General features: G+C 54.4%; 1 protein-coding gene and 2 non-coding genes across 3 annotated transcripts; all 3 read left to right on the forward strand.

Annotated features, from left to right (window-relative positions):
* The first annotated feature begins 12,308 nt into the window (after window positions 1–12,308).
* RPS11 (ribosomal protein S11) lies at window positions 12,309–15,078 on the forward strand. Its single transcript, XM_066990142.1, has 5 exons — window positions 12,309–12,463; window positions 12,774–12,905; window positions 13,131–13,206; window positions 13,897–14,026; window positions 14,913–15,078. Exons 1-5 carry the CDS (start codon window positions 12,449–12,451, stop codon window positions 15,034–15,036), a joined length of 477 nt encoding a protein of 158 aa, XP_066846243.1. The 5' UTR covers window positions 12,309–12,448; the 3' UTR covers window positions 15,037–15,078.
* Window positions 13,340–13,431, forward strand: LOC125180874 (small nucleolar RNA SNORD35). Its single transcript, XR_007159798.1, has one exon. It is a non-coding gene; the product is annotated as a small nucleolar RNA SNORD35 (small nucleolar RNA).
* LOC125180873 (small nucleolar RNA SNORD35) lies at window positions 14,224–14,316 on the forward strand. Its single transcript, XR_007159797.1, has one exon. It is a non-coding gene; the product is annotated as a small nucleolar RNA SNORD35 (small nucleolar RNA).
* Window positions 15,079–18,649: the final 3,571 nt, after the last annotated feature.

The following is an 18,649-nucleotide window of genomic DNA, read 5'->3' on the forward strand; positions in this document are numbered from 1 at the left end:
TCGAACAGTTCAGCTGGAAGGGGCCTCCAGAGACCATCTAGCCCAACTGCCTGACCACTTCAGGGCTAACCAAAAATTAAAGCATATTACTGAGGGCATTGTCCAAATGTCTCGAGCACTGACAGGCTTGGGGCACCTCTCTAAGAAAAACTCAGCCCCGAGGCCTAAAGCAAGCAGTGGCTGCACAAAATCCAGGCTGCAGCCTTCTCCCTAAACTCCACGTGGAGGCTGAGGCTGGCTCTTGACACCAGGCACAGCACAGCCTGCCGTGGTGGGGACAGGGGCATGAAGGCACTGGGCAGGGGAGCAGCAACACAGGAGCAGCCCCGTGGCCAGCGCTGTGCCCAGGTGGCAGCACTGCTCTGCAGCCAGCACTGCTTTCCCTCGCCTCTGGTGCTGAGGTGCCGCAGGGTAACTGTGGGGCTGTAACACCTGGGGGACCATGCGAACGCCCTGGCCACCTCGGTGTGCACAGAAGGACACGCGGGTGAGAGCAAAGGGGAAGTTCCAAGGCACAACCCAGCAGGAAAGCGACCTCTGCTCCATGGCCATCATGCACGTCGCTGAGTCTTTGAAACACAGCCTCATTAATCCCGTTTGGGTTTGATATAGGTGGTGCTGGTAATGGAGGAATCAGTCACTGCCTTGTGCTGATGAAACTTGTAGTCCCTGAGATACGAGCTACGGTGCTTCACTGGTGGTCCAGGGCTCTTCTTTCCCTGAAACCCTCTTTTAGCGCATGTTTGTGTCTAGCACACGGGCAGCAAGAGCGCTCACGCTGCGGTTAACAGCTCAGCGCCTGGGGGGGTTATCCCAGCGCTGCCTCTGGAGAACACCAACCTGCACGAGGGTGGGTGCAGAAAGAGACCTTGGCCAAACCCATCCTGACGCAGAGGCACGGATGGAACCGCAGCCCCCACAGAGTTGTGTGGATGCTGGGAGCCACCAGAGGAAGCGTCCTGGTGCTTGCAGCAGGTGGAGGGAGCTCACCGGGGGGGCGTCGCGGCCACACTGCGAGGGCTGAGCGCACAGGGGCCGCGGTCTCGCGGGGCTGTGCCTGGGATGGGGCCGCAGGGACCGGCGCTGCCCTCCAAGTTTATTAAATCATGCTTGCTGCCAGAGGAAATGTCTTTCATTACTCTGCAGCTTATTGCTCTGATCTGTGTTTTCTGTTTTACTCCTCAGCGGTGGTTTACATTTCTCTTCTGGTACAAGCTCTGCTTTTAAAGCCGAATAAACACCAATAGATGCGCAGTGTGTTTGCTGCCCCTAGAGCTGATAGAAGCCCCTCACATGTTAGACATCACACCTCATTAAGTATACATCTGTGGATATACCTTGACACTCTCATAGCCCAGCAGCACAACCACAGCCATCCTCCCACGTCCCACGCCGAGCAGCACCCAGCCAGCACCGCCTGGGGCTGGGGACGCCGGCAGCAGCAGCTCAGAAAGCACCGGTGTCCCCACGTCCCTCGCAGCACAAGGGGATGCTGCGTCTCAGCCAGGTCCTGTCCTGTGATGGGTGCTGCACGTGGTGGCATCAGGAGGAGCGTGGGCAACCATGGATAGGCACAGGCGTGTGCACAGAAAAGAGGCAGGAACAAGGAAGGGGCCTTTAAAAAATGCCAATTTCTCCTCTCCGAGTGTTGTATCGGCAGTTCTGGGCTCTGCCTCTCCAAAGGAGGTTACACACACAGCCTGTCCATGCAACAGAAAGGGCGATGGAGGCACGTGGAGGCTCCCAGACCCCTGAGAGTGCAGAGGGGCCCCAGGAGCCCCCACCATTGTTGGGGTGGCAGCTCCATGCTGGGAAGCTGGTCAGCCTGAAGGACTTATGCGGGCTTATGCAGCAGCAAAGGGATGTCAGTGAGGAGGCTTGGAGACTACAGAGCACGGACAGTCTGAAGGCTAGGAAATTCATTTTCCATAGCATAGCAGCTGAATTGAAGAGAGCACGAAGTCGCAGAGACGGAAACAGGAGCTGAAATAAGTGCCGTGTGGGATAATTTAGTTTCCAGATGAGAGAATTTTTTTCAAAATTTATCTGAAGATCCCTGACCTTGGGAAAGTTGGACGTAGACAGAAAATTGATCAAGTGCACCCTGAAACTGAAGCCATTAATGAGATTGCCACTCTCCCACGCCTGGGGTGGCGCAGACACCATTTGCTCCACGCTATGTCCCCAGCCATCAGCTTCTCTTGGGCTCTGCTCGTGCCAGGCAGGGTCCCCCTGCCAGGAACCACGCAGAGTCTCCTGCTGCTTGCCCACCACAGCAAAGCGTCTTTGGCCCAGACACCTCCCGGGTGATGATCGGCTGCTGCCACCGCCTTGGGCAGTGCACACTTCCAGGACGTGTTCCTCCATTCCCAGAGCCCACAGCTAAGGACCTTCTGTTTAGAAGAGGAAAAGACCTTAAAGGGCAAAGAGCCCAGCCCCCGCCTCCAGAAGCTCTTTTTGTCACTCGTCCTCCGACACTGCAGTTTCTGTAAATTTCGGCATGAGCAGGAAAGCACAGAGCCTTGGCAAAGCTCCAAAGCATGGCAGCCCCATGCCCCAGCTGCACAGGGGAAGCAGCGGGGGCTTGGCCAGGGGCAGCAGGGCAGAGGCGGCACAGCTTTGGGGTGTTAGGAGCGAGCGCTGTCACGTGAGGGCTGCTCGCCCTGCCATTGCTGATGCTCCTTGCTCAGTGGGAGAGGTAAGGAGCAAGCAGGGCTCAGACACAAGTCAGCCTCCCCACCTCCTGTATGTCACTTGTCTTTGACAAGAATTATAATTGGGTTGTTACAAACGGGCTTGTTGGGATTACTCGCAAGACCAGCGCATCAGCCAGATAAATCTGCTTAAGGAAAGCACAGGAGTAAAGGCGAAGGACTAATTGCTCTGGTGAATAAAGGCTCTGGTTAATCTTCCAAGGACAAAATGATGGAGGCATTTCCACGTGGGAGGTGATGGCAGCCTCCCTGGCAGCCAGTGGGGCTCAGGGCACTGCCAGATGCTGGCATCACACCTGGGTGGCTGGGAAGCGTGGGGACAAACTGGCCGCAGGGCCTGGTGCCATGGGAGCCAGGCAGCACCACCATCAGTATGGCACCAAAGGGGATTCAGAAAATCTCACCTCACCATGGGCATTGCTGCCCCTCCTGCCACCCCCGTCCATCACAGTGGCTGCCCTGGGGTCTCCCCCCAGTGATGGACCCCTGCCACACTCAGCGCTTGCCAGGAGAGCACAACAGCACTGCGGTGGGGAAGCCTGAGGCAGGTCCAGAAACAGGGGGGAAATAGGCTACGAAATATGAAGGAGGAACAGGGAGGATGGAGAGGGGTCTTCATGAAGGAACAGCCTTTCCAAGAAGTTTGCATCGAGCAATTTGATAGAGCAAGGGGAAAATCAGGTGAAGGACAGCTGATCAGGCAGTGGAGAAAGCAAGGAGGAGCAGGGCCAGCAGAGGAAGATTTGCAGAGGTTTCTCTGCAAGTTTCCCATCCACTGTGCCCCGCTGGATGGCAAGTCCATCCGCTCCCACCCTGCTCCAGCAGGGCCACCCACAGCAGGCCACTCTGCACCACATCCAGGCAGCTTTTGGAGATCTCCAAGCACAGAGACTCCAGGACCTCTCTGGGCAAACTAGATTGACCAAAGTTTTCATGAAAAATGTTAAGATGTCAATATAGTATTATTTCACCTTCCAAAATTCAGGCAGACATGTGGACAAGCACTCAGTGCAGCACGTCCAGACTCACAGTGATTGCAGCAATGATTTGCATAGCAGAAGGAGTAATGGGGGACAAAATAATTATAGCATAAGCTACCACATCCAAATCTCACGAACAGCAGCATAGTCACCGAGAAGCCAGACTGCCCCAGTGCCACCCCTGCTCAGTCACTACAAATCCCCGTGTCCTCTCAGCTCCATCTATTCCATTGCTTGCATTTATTTGGTGAGAAAAGGAGAAGCACTGTATTTGGAGGTTCTCCAAGCAGAACATAATCCTGCATATATGTGTGGATAGAAGCCAAGTTGTGTATTGGAAAGAATCTGAACGTCTGAACCTTCTTCACAACAGAAAAAGTTAATTCTCCTTACATTCGTATTCGGTGCTCATCCATGGCATCCTCTCCTCTGCAATAACCGACTTCAGACATCGAGCCTGTCTGTGCCCTCCTTGCAGACACACATTAAGAGAGAACAATAAATGTGCAATATGGTGTTTCTGTACCTGGGTACAGGGTAAATTGAAATAACTTTTGAACAAAGCTTTATTTATAAACTTGAAATTGGATTATCAATTTGTTGGCATAAAGTGCAGCAGCACTTCTTTTTCAAGATATTCAAGAAATTTCGAGACAGATGCAATCACTTCCTCTGAAGATCTCCAGACAGTCCCTAATTTCCTAAACCTTACCAATAAACATATCTGCCTGCATGCGTTCATGCTGATGTTAACAGTCCAGCAGACAAACAGATCATGATTGTGGAGCTGCAGCACCACGGGCAACAATCCGCAGGCTCTGTTCTCTTGGTTAAAAGCCACTACGAGTTTTCCTGGAGAACATCAGTGGGAAGCTGGATGGATTTAGTTTTGGGGGCATGCTGACACGAGAGCTCACGCGGCAGACCAGTTGAGAGGGAGCACAAAAGCTGATGGTGAGAGCCAAGTGCTGGGACGACAGAGCCCATGTGGTGACCCCATCCCGAGGGTACCTGCAGGGCATGAGGGGAGAGCGGCGTGGCAGGGAGCCGGACCCACGGCCCCTTTGAGCATGAGCCAGCCGGGGGCCCTCGGGCACAGAGGGCTGCGGGGGGCCTGGGCTGCTCGGGGCAAAGCAGCGCCCGCAGGGGCAGGGAGGGGATCCTGCCCCTCTGCTCCGCGCTGGGGAGGCCGCCCCTGGGGTGCTCCCGGGGCCAGAGAGGCCTGGAGCTGGTGGCAGGAGCCCAGCGCAGGGCCCCGAGGTGCGGGAGGGCCTGGAGCACCTCTGCCGTGAGGAGAGGCTGCGAGAGCTGGGGCCGCTCGGCCCGGAGAGGAGGAGGCTCCGGGGGAGCTCCCCCGCGGCTGCCGGGGCCTGCGGGGAGCTGCGCAGAGGCCGGAGCCGGGCTCTCGCCGGGGGTGCCCAGGGCCAGGAGCAGAGGCCCCGGGCCCAGCCTGGAGGCCGGGAGGTGCCCTCTGGGCCCCAGGCAGCGCTGCTGTGCCGGGCGGGTGCCGGAGCCCTGGCACAGGCTGCCCGGAGAGGGGCTGGGGGCTCCTCCGCGGGGTCTCCGGCAGCCGCCGGGACGTGGGGCTGGGCGAGCGGCTCCGCGGGGCCCTGCTGGGGCAGGGGGTGAGCAGCGGCACCCAGGGGTCACACCCAGGGGTTCTGTGATCTTGCCACAACAGCCAGGACTGAGGCAGTTACTCCTGTAGCATGAAGACACAATAAATCCACCAGGAAGCCTGAAGCATCTTGGCTGGAGGGGAAGGCTGTGCTCAGGACGCTTTGTCTGGTTGCTTTCCTTCAAAGACTGGGTCTACGTCCGTGTGAGCCGGGAAGCAGTCACTGTGCCCTCCTTCCCAGGGGACAGCTCAGCACCACATCCGAGCGCAGGGGCTGCAAGAGTGGGTGACCTCCACACCCATGTCTTTGACAGAGCTTTACAATGCAAAGCCCGCAGCCACAGCTGGGCTGTAGTTTTGTGTAAATAATCTATAAACCTGTTTTGCTGATTGTTCAGTTGCTGTTGCCCTACTTAACTGCATCTTTGTGCCGAGGCTGCAAATCTTTCGAAGAATGCTTTTGAGCCTTCTTCCTGTAGGACTAAGCACATTGTGGAGAAAGTGCCACTACAAATTAATTTTTAAATCTGCTAGATTTCAAAATCTCAGTTGACAATGTCTAGATGAAGGAGTTTGAGTCTACCTAAGGTGCAGGTACCACACTTCAGGCAAATAAAAAATTTCCAAGGATGGGACAATAAATAGTGTGCAGAATTGCACGAGCTCTGGCAGTCTCACCCTGCTCGGGTGCATTATGTGAGCTACAGGCCCCTGCAGATGTGCTAGAGCTAACTGCTTTTGAGCCTTTGGCAATATTTTAGGTTTGGAATATTTGAACAAGCCTCAGAGTTTAAGCTAAGGTCATACAAGTACCATTAATTTCACTGGGTCTTCAGTGTTACAACCTGTAACTTCCCAACAAACCTTGTCACACAGACCTGCAAGAGCACAGCCACGCACTTACACTGAGAAAGAAAGAGCAAAGTGCTTCAACAGAAGAGGAGGATGTGGGTTCTGACATACAGAGACCACAAGCAATGGTGCAGAAGGCTCTCCAGTTTCTCAGGAGGTCCCTGCTGGTGGTCTCTTTTCTCATGTGATGAGTGATAGGACATGAGGAAACTGCATCAAGTTGAGCCAGGGGAAACTTAGGTTGGACGTCAGGAAGAATTTCTTCATGGAGAGAGCGGTCATGTATTGGAACGGGCTGCCCAGAGAGGTGGTGGAGTCCCCATCCCTGGAGGTATTGAAGGGATGTGTGGATGTGGCACTGAGGAACATGGGACAGTGATGGGACCTAACAGGTCAGGGTGACAGTCAGACAGGGATCTTGAAGGTCTTTTCCAACAGTGGGTCTGTGCTTCTGTGATTCTACCGGCTTCCACGTGACAGCCGCTGTAACTAGCAGGAAGGCTCCCCCAGTCTGCTGGCTAACAAGTCAGCACCGGACTTGAAGCATCTCTGAGCCCTTGGCCACCCTCAGGCGCTTTCCCTGCTCTGAGCCAGGGTGGTTGGAAAGGGGCAAGCGCAGGAACACAGCGGCTGCGCCACCCAGGGGGGCAGAGCTTTTCTCTTGTCTTTGGCTCTGCACTGCCTCACCCAGGACATGACATGCTCCTCAACATAACATGCCGTAAATGCCAGCCGTCCCCTCCTCGCAGTGCAGGAGCTCCTCGCGCTCACAGGAAGACAGGAGAGGGAGGGAGGCTTCGGGCAGCGCTCGCATCCCCCTCACCCGCCCAGCGCCCCCGCTCGGCTCTGGGGGTCTGCTCAAGCACTGAGCTGTGCCAGGAGCATGTGAAGCTGCTGCTTTGCAAACCCTCATCATCAGGGCTGCTAGCAATCACTGAAAGACCTAATGAGACGTTAACAGGAGGGATGGCAGGAAGATAACAGGCAAAATATTTAATGGGCTACTGCTTTAAAGCACTTTAAGCCTTAACTTTGTGCTTGGTCAAGCACAATTTGCCGCTGGTAAAATCTGCGCTGGCTGTTCCTGATTGCCTCCCCACGCGTTGCCTGTTTGGAAACAGGGATCACAAGAGGACACGCTCCGTGCTCTTTCCAGTGACTGGGCTGTGGCTGAGTGCTCCACAATCCTCTGCCTTCTCCTGCCTTTCCTTCTGAAGGACTGGAGCTGTGCTAGCCGTTTCCCAGTTATCAGAGAAACCCTTTGGTCACACCAGTTTTTCATAAAGGAGGGACAGGAGCCTTGAAATCACACCGAGCTGTAGACCCAGGACAAAATAACTGTTCAAGAGCTGAGCTGCAGGGCAGGGTGGGGAAAAGGGGTGTCATGGGAGCCCAGCCACCATGACCGAGCCCTCGCTGCATCGTGGCTGAGAACGCAGGTGTTGGCATCATCCCTGCCCCTGCTGGGACCCAGCACGTGCAGCACAGGTGGGAAGGGTCCACGTGGGGTGTGCCCGAGGGGCAGCAGGACCAAAGCATCTTCCTGAGCTGCCCAGGACAGAGTTCAACAGGTGCCCATACTGTTGGTGAGGTCCATGGATAGTCTGCACCTAGGCCCATCAAGTCCTCAACCTGTGAATCCTGGTGGGGGGCACTGGGCCCCTGTCCCTGCCTGGCAGCACTCACGCCATCGGAGCTGCGAGCTCAGAGAGGCTCCCTGGCGGAGGGAGCTGCCTCCAGCACGCAGCCCTGCCCCGCGGGGTCTGGAGCTACGAAGCTGACCAGAGGGCTGGAGCACCTCTGCTACGAAGAAAGGCTGAGAGAGCTGGGGCTGCTCTGCCTGAGGAAAAGAAGGCTCTGCGGAGACCTCATTGCAGCTTTTCAGTACTTAAAGGGGGCTTATAAAAAAGGTGGAGAGTGACTTCTAGCTCAGGCAGACAATGACAGGACAAGGGGGAATGGTCTTAAACTAAAAGAGGGGAGATTTAGATTAGATGTTAAGAGGAAATTCTTCACTCAGAGGGTGGTGAGGCACTGGCACAGGTTGCACAGAGGGGTTGTGGATGCCCCATCCCTGGAGGTGTTCAAGGCCAGGTTGGACGAGGCCTTGGGCATCCTGATCTGGTGGGAGGTGTCCCTGCTAATGGCGGATGGGGGGTTAGAACTGGACGATTTAAAGGTCCCTTCCAACCCGAGCCATTCTATGATTCTATAATCTACAGGAGGGGATGGAAAACATGGGTGCTGTGGTCTCACAGCAGCTCTGCTCACATGGCCAGGGAGGAACCCACCAAGCACACGGGTCTGGAGCAGGGACCGTGACCCACCTGCCTGGAACAAGGAGCTGGCCAAGGGGACTGGGCAGGTCATGCCCGATGAGCACCAGATAAGCACCAACAGCCTGACAAAGGTCTAAATGGGACACGTGTGACACCATAACAAAGAGGATGGGCAGAACTGAATTCAAATAAAATACGTGATGAGCACACAATGCTATCAGCATTGTACTGGTCAGCATTTGGTACTTGGGAGTGTTTAGCGTGTGGATGAAGTAAGTGATCACCCAAGGAACACCACCAGCAGAAAACATGAAGCAATGAAGGAGAGACTCTTTATCAGGGACAGTAGTGATAGGACAAGGGGTAACTGCTTTAAACTAAAAGAGGGTAGGTTTTGGTTAGATGTTAGGAGGAAATTCTTCCCTCTGAGGGCAGTGAGGCCCTGGCCCAGGCTGCCCAGAGGAGCTGTCAATGCCCCATCACTGGCGGTGCCCAAGGCCAGGCTGTGGGGGGTCTGGGGGCAGCCTGGGCTGGGGGCAGGGGGCCCTGCCCATACAGGGTTGGAACTAGATGATCTTTAAGGTCCCTTCCAACCCAAACCATTCTGTGATTGTATGATTTAATGAAGTGTAAAAAGGAACCGATTTGAATTCATTTCAGTTGGACCCCAGCGAGCACCCGCCCCCAGCACAGCACCCCTACCATCTGCAGCACCGCTGCGCTGAGAACCCCGACCAACACACCCAGGCACAGCACAGGGAAGCTCTGCCCCACAGCAGAGCCCAAGGGCTGTGGCCGTGGGACCCTTGGGACGAGCGGGACCTGTGGGACCGGTGTCCCAGGCACCCAGAGCTCCTGGCAGAGGGCAGTGTGGTGGGAAGCGCAGCAATACAAATGGACTTCAAGGTACCCCAAAGGCCAAACCTGCATGCTGGGAAAGGATCTGGCTGCCCCAAACACAGCATTTTCAGAGGCTATTGGTCTGTTTCAAACAACCAGCAGGAAAACAGTTCCATGATCTGTCTTCACAACCTAACACTGCAGGTCATAAAACAAGCACAATTTTGTTTCCTTCCTGTGTCACTTCAAAGCACCTCAGATCTTTCCCTCCAGCTGCCAGAAGACACCTGCTGCTAGCTCGTCCCTGGTGCTCTCAGCCCAGCTTCTGGAGCTGGTGAAGCATCCTCTAGTTTTCTCCATAACAGCAGTAAGGATTTTGCGTATTTCCTTATGCCAAAGGCTCCGTGGTCTCTTGTGCAGCCAGACAATGCCCAGAGGAAAAAGTCCTCTCTGGCCAAACAGCGTCTGTGCTCTGCTGTTTCCTCTGCCCCTACACAATATTCTGAAGATGTTTCCAGCCAAGGGACATCGAAAGGAATGCTTAGCCCTGTCCTGAAATGCATGGCTGCTTGCAGGATCAGCAGGAAGGCACCAGCACCAGCGCAGTGGAGAGGAGACCCCTCACCCCAGCCTGGGTGCTGGTGCTCACCCACCACTACTCACGTTGCCCCCTAAAGCCACAGCGCTGACAGCTGTGCTCCTGATCATCCTGTTGTCTGAAATTCCCTTTTTATTGCTTTGAATCACCAGGATGGAGCTTAGCAATGTGACACCACCAGCTTCATCGCTGGTCTTGAGACAGCTCTGCCCACGTGGACCCAGCTCTTCTTGGCCTGCTGCTGCAGCCACTGCACCCAGGGGCGAGCTGCTCCTCACTGGCAGCGGGCTGATCCGAATGCTGCAAGACACCCACAGGTTTGCCCACCTAAAGAAGAAAAAAAGGGCTATCATCTTTTGTTCCCCTACTCTTTACAATTCTTGATGAGTTAAAGGCAGTAGATGACTCAGTTTCAGTGTCAAACAGGTGAGTTAAAAACTGCTATATTCTTTATTTATTCATCAGCTTATGGGTAATTAGTGGAGACGGTAATTAATGGTAATTTTCAGGATAATTTAGTTACATATCTCCATTTCATGTTGCTTTCCCCCTGAAAGTTTGAAGACTTTGAAGACAATCCATATAAAAACCCTTGTGTTCTTCCTGCCATCCACTCAGACCACGATACTGCAGCGGCTCCAAGGCAAGAGCCCATCCAGAGCCTTATTTAGCCGCAGGAAGATCCACGACCCACTGACCAAAACTCAGAAACATTCCTGTCCCCTGCCACGTGCCAGGTGGTGCAATCCTGCTCAAAGTGCAGCCAGGTTGGGAGCGCGGGACCCACGGCGTGGGGCAGCACATCGCCAGGCAGAACAGCACCGAGAGCCAGAGGTGCACCTGGCCCACATCTCCGTGAAGTCCATCAAAAAGAAAGCACTTGCCTCTGAATGTGCCCAGCTGCTGAGGACTTCCAGCCCCATAGAGACCTCCTGAGCTGATTTTGATGCAGATTTAGGAAACACAAATGGATTTTTCCTCTGTGAACTTGCTCAGCCCCTCCACAAGTCCCATATGTGTTCAGCATCAACAGCCCCTGAGCAAGGAGTTCCACTGTGACTTACTCTCAAGCTGCCTTTCGTTTTGAACCTCACTCCTGCTGAGTTCCAGTTCATTCCTTATTTCTAGTGCTGGAAGAGACACTGGGAGAGTCAAACATTATCCACACAGATTAACTCTTCCTTGCTAGAAGTGACGTTGACTTTGGTGACAAAAGTTCCCTGTGCACCCAGCCCCTACCGAGGCAGAGAGGATGACTAACAGGATGCCTATTAAACTAGCTCTAAAAGGCCATTATCCTCTCCCTCATCTTCAGTTGATTAATTGTGTGACATGCGATAAACAGAGTACCATACGGTATTGGTTTAATATAACTTTATTTGCATCACAATAATATTATACTGGTATTTTTGTATAAAGCTAAATATAGATAAATAATATATCTAAATAATATATCTATAGCTAAATAGATTTACTGTGTTTTCTGAGATACCCCACTGCATGCCAGGAGACCAGAATTGCTGAAAAATCAAATTTAGGTCCAACCCTGGCAATATTATTAACAGGTTCTGAAAAGGACTTTGAAAAAGCACAAATACTTGTCCAGGCCCAGAGGTAGCCACCCAGAAGCTCCACTTCTCTGGAGTTCAGGCAGCGTGGGTACAAAGGAAGGGGTGGGGAGCTGGGGGTCGGCCTCTGCTCACAGGTAACCAGTGATAGGACCAGAGGGAACGGCCTCAAGTTGTGCCAGGGGAGGTTCAGGTTGGAAATGAGGAGACATTTCTTCTCAGCAAGAGCGGTCAGGCGTTGGGACGGGTTGCCCAGGGAGGTGGTGGGGTCACCGTCCCTGGGGGTGTTCAAGGCAAGGCTGGACGTGGTGCCTGGGGACATGGTTTGGTGGGGGACAGTGGTGGTAAGGGGTGGTTGGGGCGGGTGATCCTGGAGGGCTTTAACAACCCTAACGACTCCACGAACTACAGGCCCCCGTCAGTGTGCGCCCTCACCCCCGCCTCCTCCAGGGCAGGCCCCGGGGCTTCAGGAGGCCGCGGCTCAGCTCCGCCAGCTCCTGCGGGGACCAGGGCCGCCTGGGCAGAAGTCACTGCCCACCCTTCCCAAGTCCCTCACCTAACCGACCAACACAGGCACCAACACCGGGGCCCGCAGCAGCTCCCGGAGAACCTCGGCGCCCCCGGGTGCCCGGGCACCACCGCAGGACGCGCTTCGTGCCCCTCGGGGCGGGACCAGGAGGAAATCCCCCCGCACCCCGCTGCACTGCGACCCGCACGCACTGAGGGGGCCTGGCTGCGGCCGGTACGCTACAGAAACGACTCCTCCGTCGGTAACCGACGCGCTTGTGAGGCTCCCGCCCCGCTCCCGCAGGGAACGAATTCACCACAGCACCGACACCCCCCACACACACCCCGCCCCGCCCCGCCCGCACCCCCCGCGCTGCGCGGCCCGAGCAGCGCCGCCGCCCCGTGACGCCACTTCCGGCGCTCGCCCCGCCCCGCCGCCGGATAAGCGGCGCCGCGCGGAGCCCAGGGCTCTTTTCCGCCGCGCGGCGCAAGATGGCGGACACGCAGGTGGGGCCGCGCCGCCACGGGACGGGACGGGGCCTGGTCCCGGCCTACACCCGGCCGCCTCCGGGCCGCCGCGGGGCTCGGGGGGCTTGCGATCCGGCCTGCGTCGGGCCGGCCCGTTCGGGGGAGCCGCCGCGGAGGCGGCGGGAGGCCTGCGGGCCGGGGGGGCGGGGAGCCGTGCCGTGCCCCGAGGTGCCGGGGAGAGCCCCCGGTGTCAGTGGGGAGCCGTGCCCCGGGGTGGGGGTCCCAGTGAGGTACCGGGGGGGGGGTTTGCGCCCGGAGCCCTTTGTGATGCCCCCTTCTCCCCCCGCAGACCGAGCGGGCCTACCAGAAGCAGCCCACGATCTTCCAGAACAAGAAGCGGGTGCTGCTGGGCGAGGGCGGCAAGGAGAAGCTGCCCCGCTACTACAAGAACATCGGCCTCGGCTTCAAGACTCCCAAGGAGGTAAGGCCCGGCCTCCCCGCGGTGCCTGGGCAGGCAGGGCGGCCTCAGCCCCGCTCCTGGGCTCACGGCCTGGGCAGCTGCGCCCTGAAAGCTGCGGTGGTCCTGTCCCGGGGCTGTGTGTGTCTGCTCATGGGCTGGGGCAGTTAGGGATCCTCGGCACCATCACCGAGCCTCCGCGCTGCCTGGACTGTTTGTCCAAACGCTGATAATTGGCTCTTTTTGCAGGCTATTGAGGGCACCTACATCGATAAGAAGTGCCCTTTCACTGGTAATGTCTCCATCCGTGGCCGAATCCTGTCAGGTGAGTTGTGAAGCTTGTTCAGGAGTAATGCTGTAAACACAGCCGTGTTACCCACTGGTGTGGTAAGCACACAAAGCCCCTGGCCTGAGTGTCGGTCTGGAGCTGCTGGGAAGCTCAGCTATGGTCCTTGAGCTGCACATGATGCCATTCTCACGATGGTCTTCCAAGCCTCATGGTGAAGGGGCTTTGACGACGATGCCCTTGTGGCTTTGCTGATGCCTGCAGTAAGGACCAGTTGTTGGTGCTAACCCTTCCGGCTGCACCATACTGCAGTGTTGGTGTCGATATAATGTAGTAGCAGATAGTGCAGGGAGCAATGGCACTAGGAGGTGTATCAGACTGCTTTAGAAAGTCACCAAAAACACAGAAAAAAATCATTTGCTTCATAATACAACCTTGGAGACTGTAGCTTGATAGGTGGAAAGAAAGACTTTTCATCCTGGTAGAATTGGTTTTAGAGCATCTCTCAAAGGATGTTTTGTAACTTACTAAGGTAAGTCAGGAGAAATTACCGGAATTGATGGGCACCGCTTTCAGATGTCAGATGCCACTCCTCACTGCTGATCTTCTTGGATAGCTTGTCTGAAAGTCCGTTCTCCATTAGTTACATACAGATCCCCCAGCTAACTTACTGATGGTCGGTGTGTACTTGCTTATGCTCCTTGTCACCTTCCCACCTCTTGCACCCAGGTGTGGTTACCAAGATGAAGATGCAGCGCACCATTGTCATCCGTCGGGACTACTTGCACTACATCCGCAAGTACAACCGATTTGAAAAGCGCCATAAGAACATGTCTGTGCATCTCTCCCCCTGCTTCAGGTGCGTGCAAGCCCCTGTGGTGCAGCGGTGGTTGTGCAGAGTGCTGACCCACAAAGAGCAGGGGTACAGAAGTGCCACATGCTCACGTGTCTGATAGGCATGTATCTAGTGTGTGTGATGCCTCACCCAGCTTCTGCCTAGAAACATCAGTGGGGCAAGTGCAGTTTATTGCTGCTTCTGACCTGGAACTTGTTTGCTGGTGGTGATGTCTGAACTCACGATGGTCTTCAGAGCCCCTGTCGATGAAGGAGGCTGCTGACAATGCCAGTGGCAATTGCTGAACCATAAGACATGTTCTGGTCAGTCTGCCTGTTGTCCTCTGAAACTGAACACTGTTACAGCTTTATAGTTTTTGAAAAAGGGCGAAAAATCTGGGACTGAAGTTTCCAAAGTAAATGCTGAGACTAATGAGGACAGGTTCAAAGCATTTTTGTCTGCTGTTTGCTTCCGAAGCTCATATTTGGAGTGCAGGGTTTCCAGGGAAGCCTGGATGAGGTGAAATGCTAGTCCAGGTGAGGTGGGTTGAGTGCTTCAAGCCTGTATGTGACCAGAAGGGAAACCCCTGATCACTCAAGGGGTTTCCCTTCTGGTGCTTGGCGTTCATCCTGCTTTTGTGAAAAGCTTGCATTTACTCTTGTCTTGAGCTTGTGCTCACATGGAGTGACAGGCCTTGTGGCAGCTCAGGGAATGACTGCTGCGTTTTTGGCACACGTCTTTGCAGCACTTTGAGTCGTACCTTCTTGATTTACAGCTCTAAGTGTGCGAGGTCACTTTCAGTGCTGTTACACAGCAGCAGTTCTGGCATCATGTACTGCAGATGTCTGTGCTAATTGGGTGTGAATGCAGGAAATTGACAACCACTGAAATGTTGGTGTTGTCTTCGCAGGGATGTCCAGATTGGGGACATCGTCACCGTCGGAGAGTGCCGTCCCCTCAGCAAGACTGTCCGGTTCAATGTCCTCAAAGTCACAAAGGCTGCTGGTACCAAGAAGCAATTCCAGAAGTTTTAAAACCAGCATAATCAGGAAAAATAAAGCTTTTATAAAAGTCTACCCTGTGTGTGTGATGTGAAATAAATAGTACAGGAATGCAGCAGCACGTGTGAACTCATCAGACTGCAAAAGTGGGTGAGCTGTTCTTGAGGAAATGTGAGGGTGTTAGGCAGTCACTGCTCTGATATTCCAGGTTCCCTGCTCAGGAGAGGTGAAGGTTTGGCAGGTCAGGGAATGTTTGCTGGGCCTTTGTCAGTAAATGGGGATGGTGATGTTCTTCTGTGGAACTGACACAATCTGGCTAGTCCTAGCGAGCGAGTGGTCTTCAGTCGGTAGTGTGGTGTGGCAGCTCTCAGCCTGTCCAGAAGAAAACTGCCTTTTGCTCTCTTCTCCCAGGCTTTGTGTTAAAGGGCAAGCTGAGCAGAACTCAGATGTTAAATGTGAGAGGAAACTGCCCAGTAAAAAGTGAAAGGGACGCTCTGCCTGCAGTTAGTCACATTTCGCGGAGTTCTGACTCCAGTCCTGTACTGATCCTGGGAGTGCTGTTTCACCTTCCCCAGCATAGCTGCAGGAGGTAACAGATTGGAGATTACATAATAATTTGGTTTACAATGTAAACTCGGTGATAACAAAGGTAGTTGTGAACGTATAGATCACTTCTCAGCTTAAATATGTATTTAAAGAAGAAGATGCCATGTGGTGTTCTCACACAAAAAGGTGTCTAAGCACATCCACAAGGCTACAGTGCCTCAGCAGTTGAAGCGAATGGGAATTAATGCTAAAGGAACTGCTCTTCCTACAGATTTATTTAGGGGTGATAGCTGCTTGCAGTTCCAGCAGTCAGAAAAAGTTACTCTGAGAACTGAGTAGGCCCTATAGGACACTGAGCCCACATCTGGGGGAAAACGAGAGGAGTGATGGTGTGGTGCAGTATGGATGGCATTTTTCTCATCTCAGAGCAGAAGGGAGTAACCATGAGAACCAGCAATTCAGTATTTTAGACCCCCCTAGTTAAGCTGGCAGTGTTGTCTTAACCCAAGGCTGGCAGCGTTGTTTGTGGAGGTAATGCTGAAAAGGGGCCAAGAAGAGGTTAGGTGACACGGAGCTGGCAGAAAATAAGTGGCAAGTTCTGTATTAACGTGCATTTGGCTTGCAAAGATTTGCTAGCGGTGTTTGTGTGAGGCCTTATAGGTCCATGCTGCCTTGTACCTCCAACACAAGGCTCTTTCTTCCCCTTGTGGTCAGGGGGAATTCCGTAGGGCTGGTGCTGGAGGCTGGGATTGAGCTGGGCACAGGCAGCAACACAGGGACCCTGAGCCGCTCTGGTTGAGCATCCCCTTGTCTGGGGGTGTCACTGCCCTATCCCAGCTGGAGCAGAGCAGGCAGAGAGCTGCAGGTGGGCAGAGACCACGAGAAATAGGTGATGGTGCTCCTGAAGTCACAGTGGGGCTGAGACAATTGTGCACTGAGCAAGGCAGGAGGATGTCCTGAGAGGCCTGGGGACTCTCAGGACCGAGAAGCTCATCAGGAGCCCGTGTGCAGGAGGGTGGCCCAGGGGCTGTGGAGCACAGGACGGCTCCGCAACGGAGCTGCCAGGCCAAAGCCGAGCAGTCTGTGCCCTGCTGCCCGATGCAGTGGCTTCCCCAGCACAAGCGCTCCATGGGTGCCCCAGGGCCACCCCGCAGGAGCTGCTCGCTGCCACCCCCTGCGAGCTCGCTGCACCTCCCGCACCGCAGGTAGCACTCGCCAGCAGGGCAGGAAGCAGCAGCTCAGCCTCTGCTGCGTTCTGGTGGGGCAGGGCTGAGGCATCCCATGGGGACGGAGCTGGGGGGACGGAGGGGGACAAGCAGCCAAGCTGCTAAACCTGCCCACCCCCTCCTCGGAGGGAGGGCAAGGAGGCAGCGTGGATGTCCGAGCAGCAGCTCACGGCCCTGCAAGGGGTGAAGGTTGCTTTTCTCCTCCTTTCCTGCGCCCTCAGTGGCTGCAGGAGCCCCCTCTGCATGGGGGCACGCTGCTCTCTGGTGGACCCCCAGCCCATTCTGCTGCTGCTCAGGGGTGTCCCCTCGCAGCCCGAGGTCCTGCTGAGCCCCCAGGACTGGTGGGCTCCAGGCCCCGCATCCCAACCCTAGGGCAGGACCAACGGGCTGCAGAATGCAGTGCACAGTTCATCCACTGCCATGGGGCTGACAGCACAGGAAGTACAAAACTGAGCACCAGCAGCAGCAGCAGCATTGGCATCATCATCACCGCCAGCAGCAGCTCCTGCCCGGTGCCTCCGGGCTGTTGTTCCTCCCACTAGGGAAAGCTGCAGTCTTTGCAAGTGGGGTTTTCAGTATTCCAGTCTTCAGAGGAGATAAAGCAACTGTGTAGTTTCCCAAACCTCTTTTGGAAATCCTTGCGAGCCCTTCTGATCAGCCCCACAGAGCGCCCAGTTTTTGATGTTTTCACTGCGGCTGGTGTCTGCTCCAAGGCATCTTCAAATCTGAAGAAAGGCTCAGCATGAAAAAGAAATCACTGCTTCTGCTATAACAGATTATGAGGAGTAAAATTTCACCACAATTGTAGTGAAAATGGCTAAAGGTTTTAAGTGAGAGCTTAACTCATGAGGGAATTACATTATAACACACGGAAATGGCACAAAGCTGAGCCGTGGAGGCTCAGACGGCATTAGGAAAAAATTCCTTACTGTGAGGGTGGTTAAACACTGGAAGAGGCTTCCTAGCGAGGTGGTTGATGCCTGAAGCCTGTCAGTGCTCAAGAAGTATTTGTACAATGCCCTCAGTAATGTGCTTTAACTTCTGTTTAGCCCTGAAACAGTCAGACAGTTGGACTTGATGGTCTCTGAAGGTCCCTTCCCACTGAGCTATTCTATTCTATTCTATTCTATTCTATTCTATTCTATTCTATTCTATTCTATTCTATTCTATTCTATTCTATTCTATTCTATTCTATTCTATTCTATTCTATTCTATTCTATTCTATTCTATTCTATTCTATTCTATTCTATTCTATTCTATTCTATTCTATTCTATTCTATTCTATTCTATTCTATTCTATTCTATTCTATTCTATTCTATTCTATTCTATTCTATTCTATTCTATTCTATTCTATTCTATTCTACTGTGCTCTGCTCTGCTCTGCTCAACATCCCTGGCAGAAGTGAGTGGAGCAGACACGGGTTTGGCGGCTGCTTCATTCTGGTCCCACACGCAGGTGCAGAAAACCCCCCACAGCTCCGTTCTGCAGCTCTCAGTCAGTAACAGAAATTAATGCTTCAGCCCGGTTTTAATGGAAAATCTGTCCTGGTCAATTAACTTCTGGAAGGAGTTTTATTTAGCAATTGCATAACATTCTTATTAAAAATGCATCGGCAAATCACAGAGGAAGTGGCTTACAAAGGGAAGAGATTTCCAAATATATCTGTTAATTGATTCAGAACACTGAGTGGTGTCGAGCGCAGGGCCGGTGCGGATCCTCACAGGATGCGTCCTGCTGGATGACAGCACTGGCTGTCGGGAGAGGAGCCCGCAGTCCCCGCGGGGCACCGGTGGCCGTTTCCCTGGGCACGCGCCCACCTCCGGCTGCTCCTGGAGCAGGCAGTGGCACAGCACCAACGCCACACCTCCCGCG

The sequence above is a fragment of the Anser cygnoides genome, chromosome 1 (assembly GCF_040182565.1).
Source record: "Anser cygnoides isolate HZ-2024a breed goose chromosome 1, Taihu_goose_T2T_genome, whole genome shotgun sequence".
Classification (NCBI taxonomy): domain Eukaryota; kingdom Metazoa; phylum Chordata; class Aves; order Anseriformes; family Anatidae; genus Anser; species Anser cygnoides.

What these genes read in the sequence shown, in the direction of transcription:
- RPS11 (XM_066990142.1), top strand. An exon ending in GCTTCAAGACTCCCAAGGAG is followed by an intron (nt 12,906 to 13,130) that starts GTAAGGCCCGGC and finishes CTCTTTTTGCAG; the next exon opens with GCTATTGAGGGCACCTACAT. An exon ending in CATCTCTCCCCCTGCTTCAG is followed by an intron (nt 14,027 to 14,912) that starts GTGCGTGCAAGC and finishes TTGTCTTCGCAG; the next exon opens with GGATGTCCAGATTGGGGACA.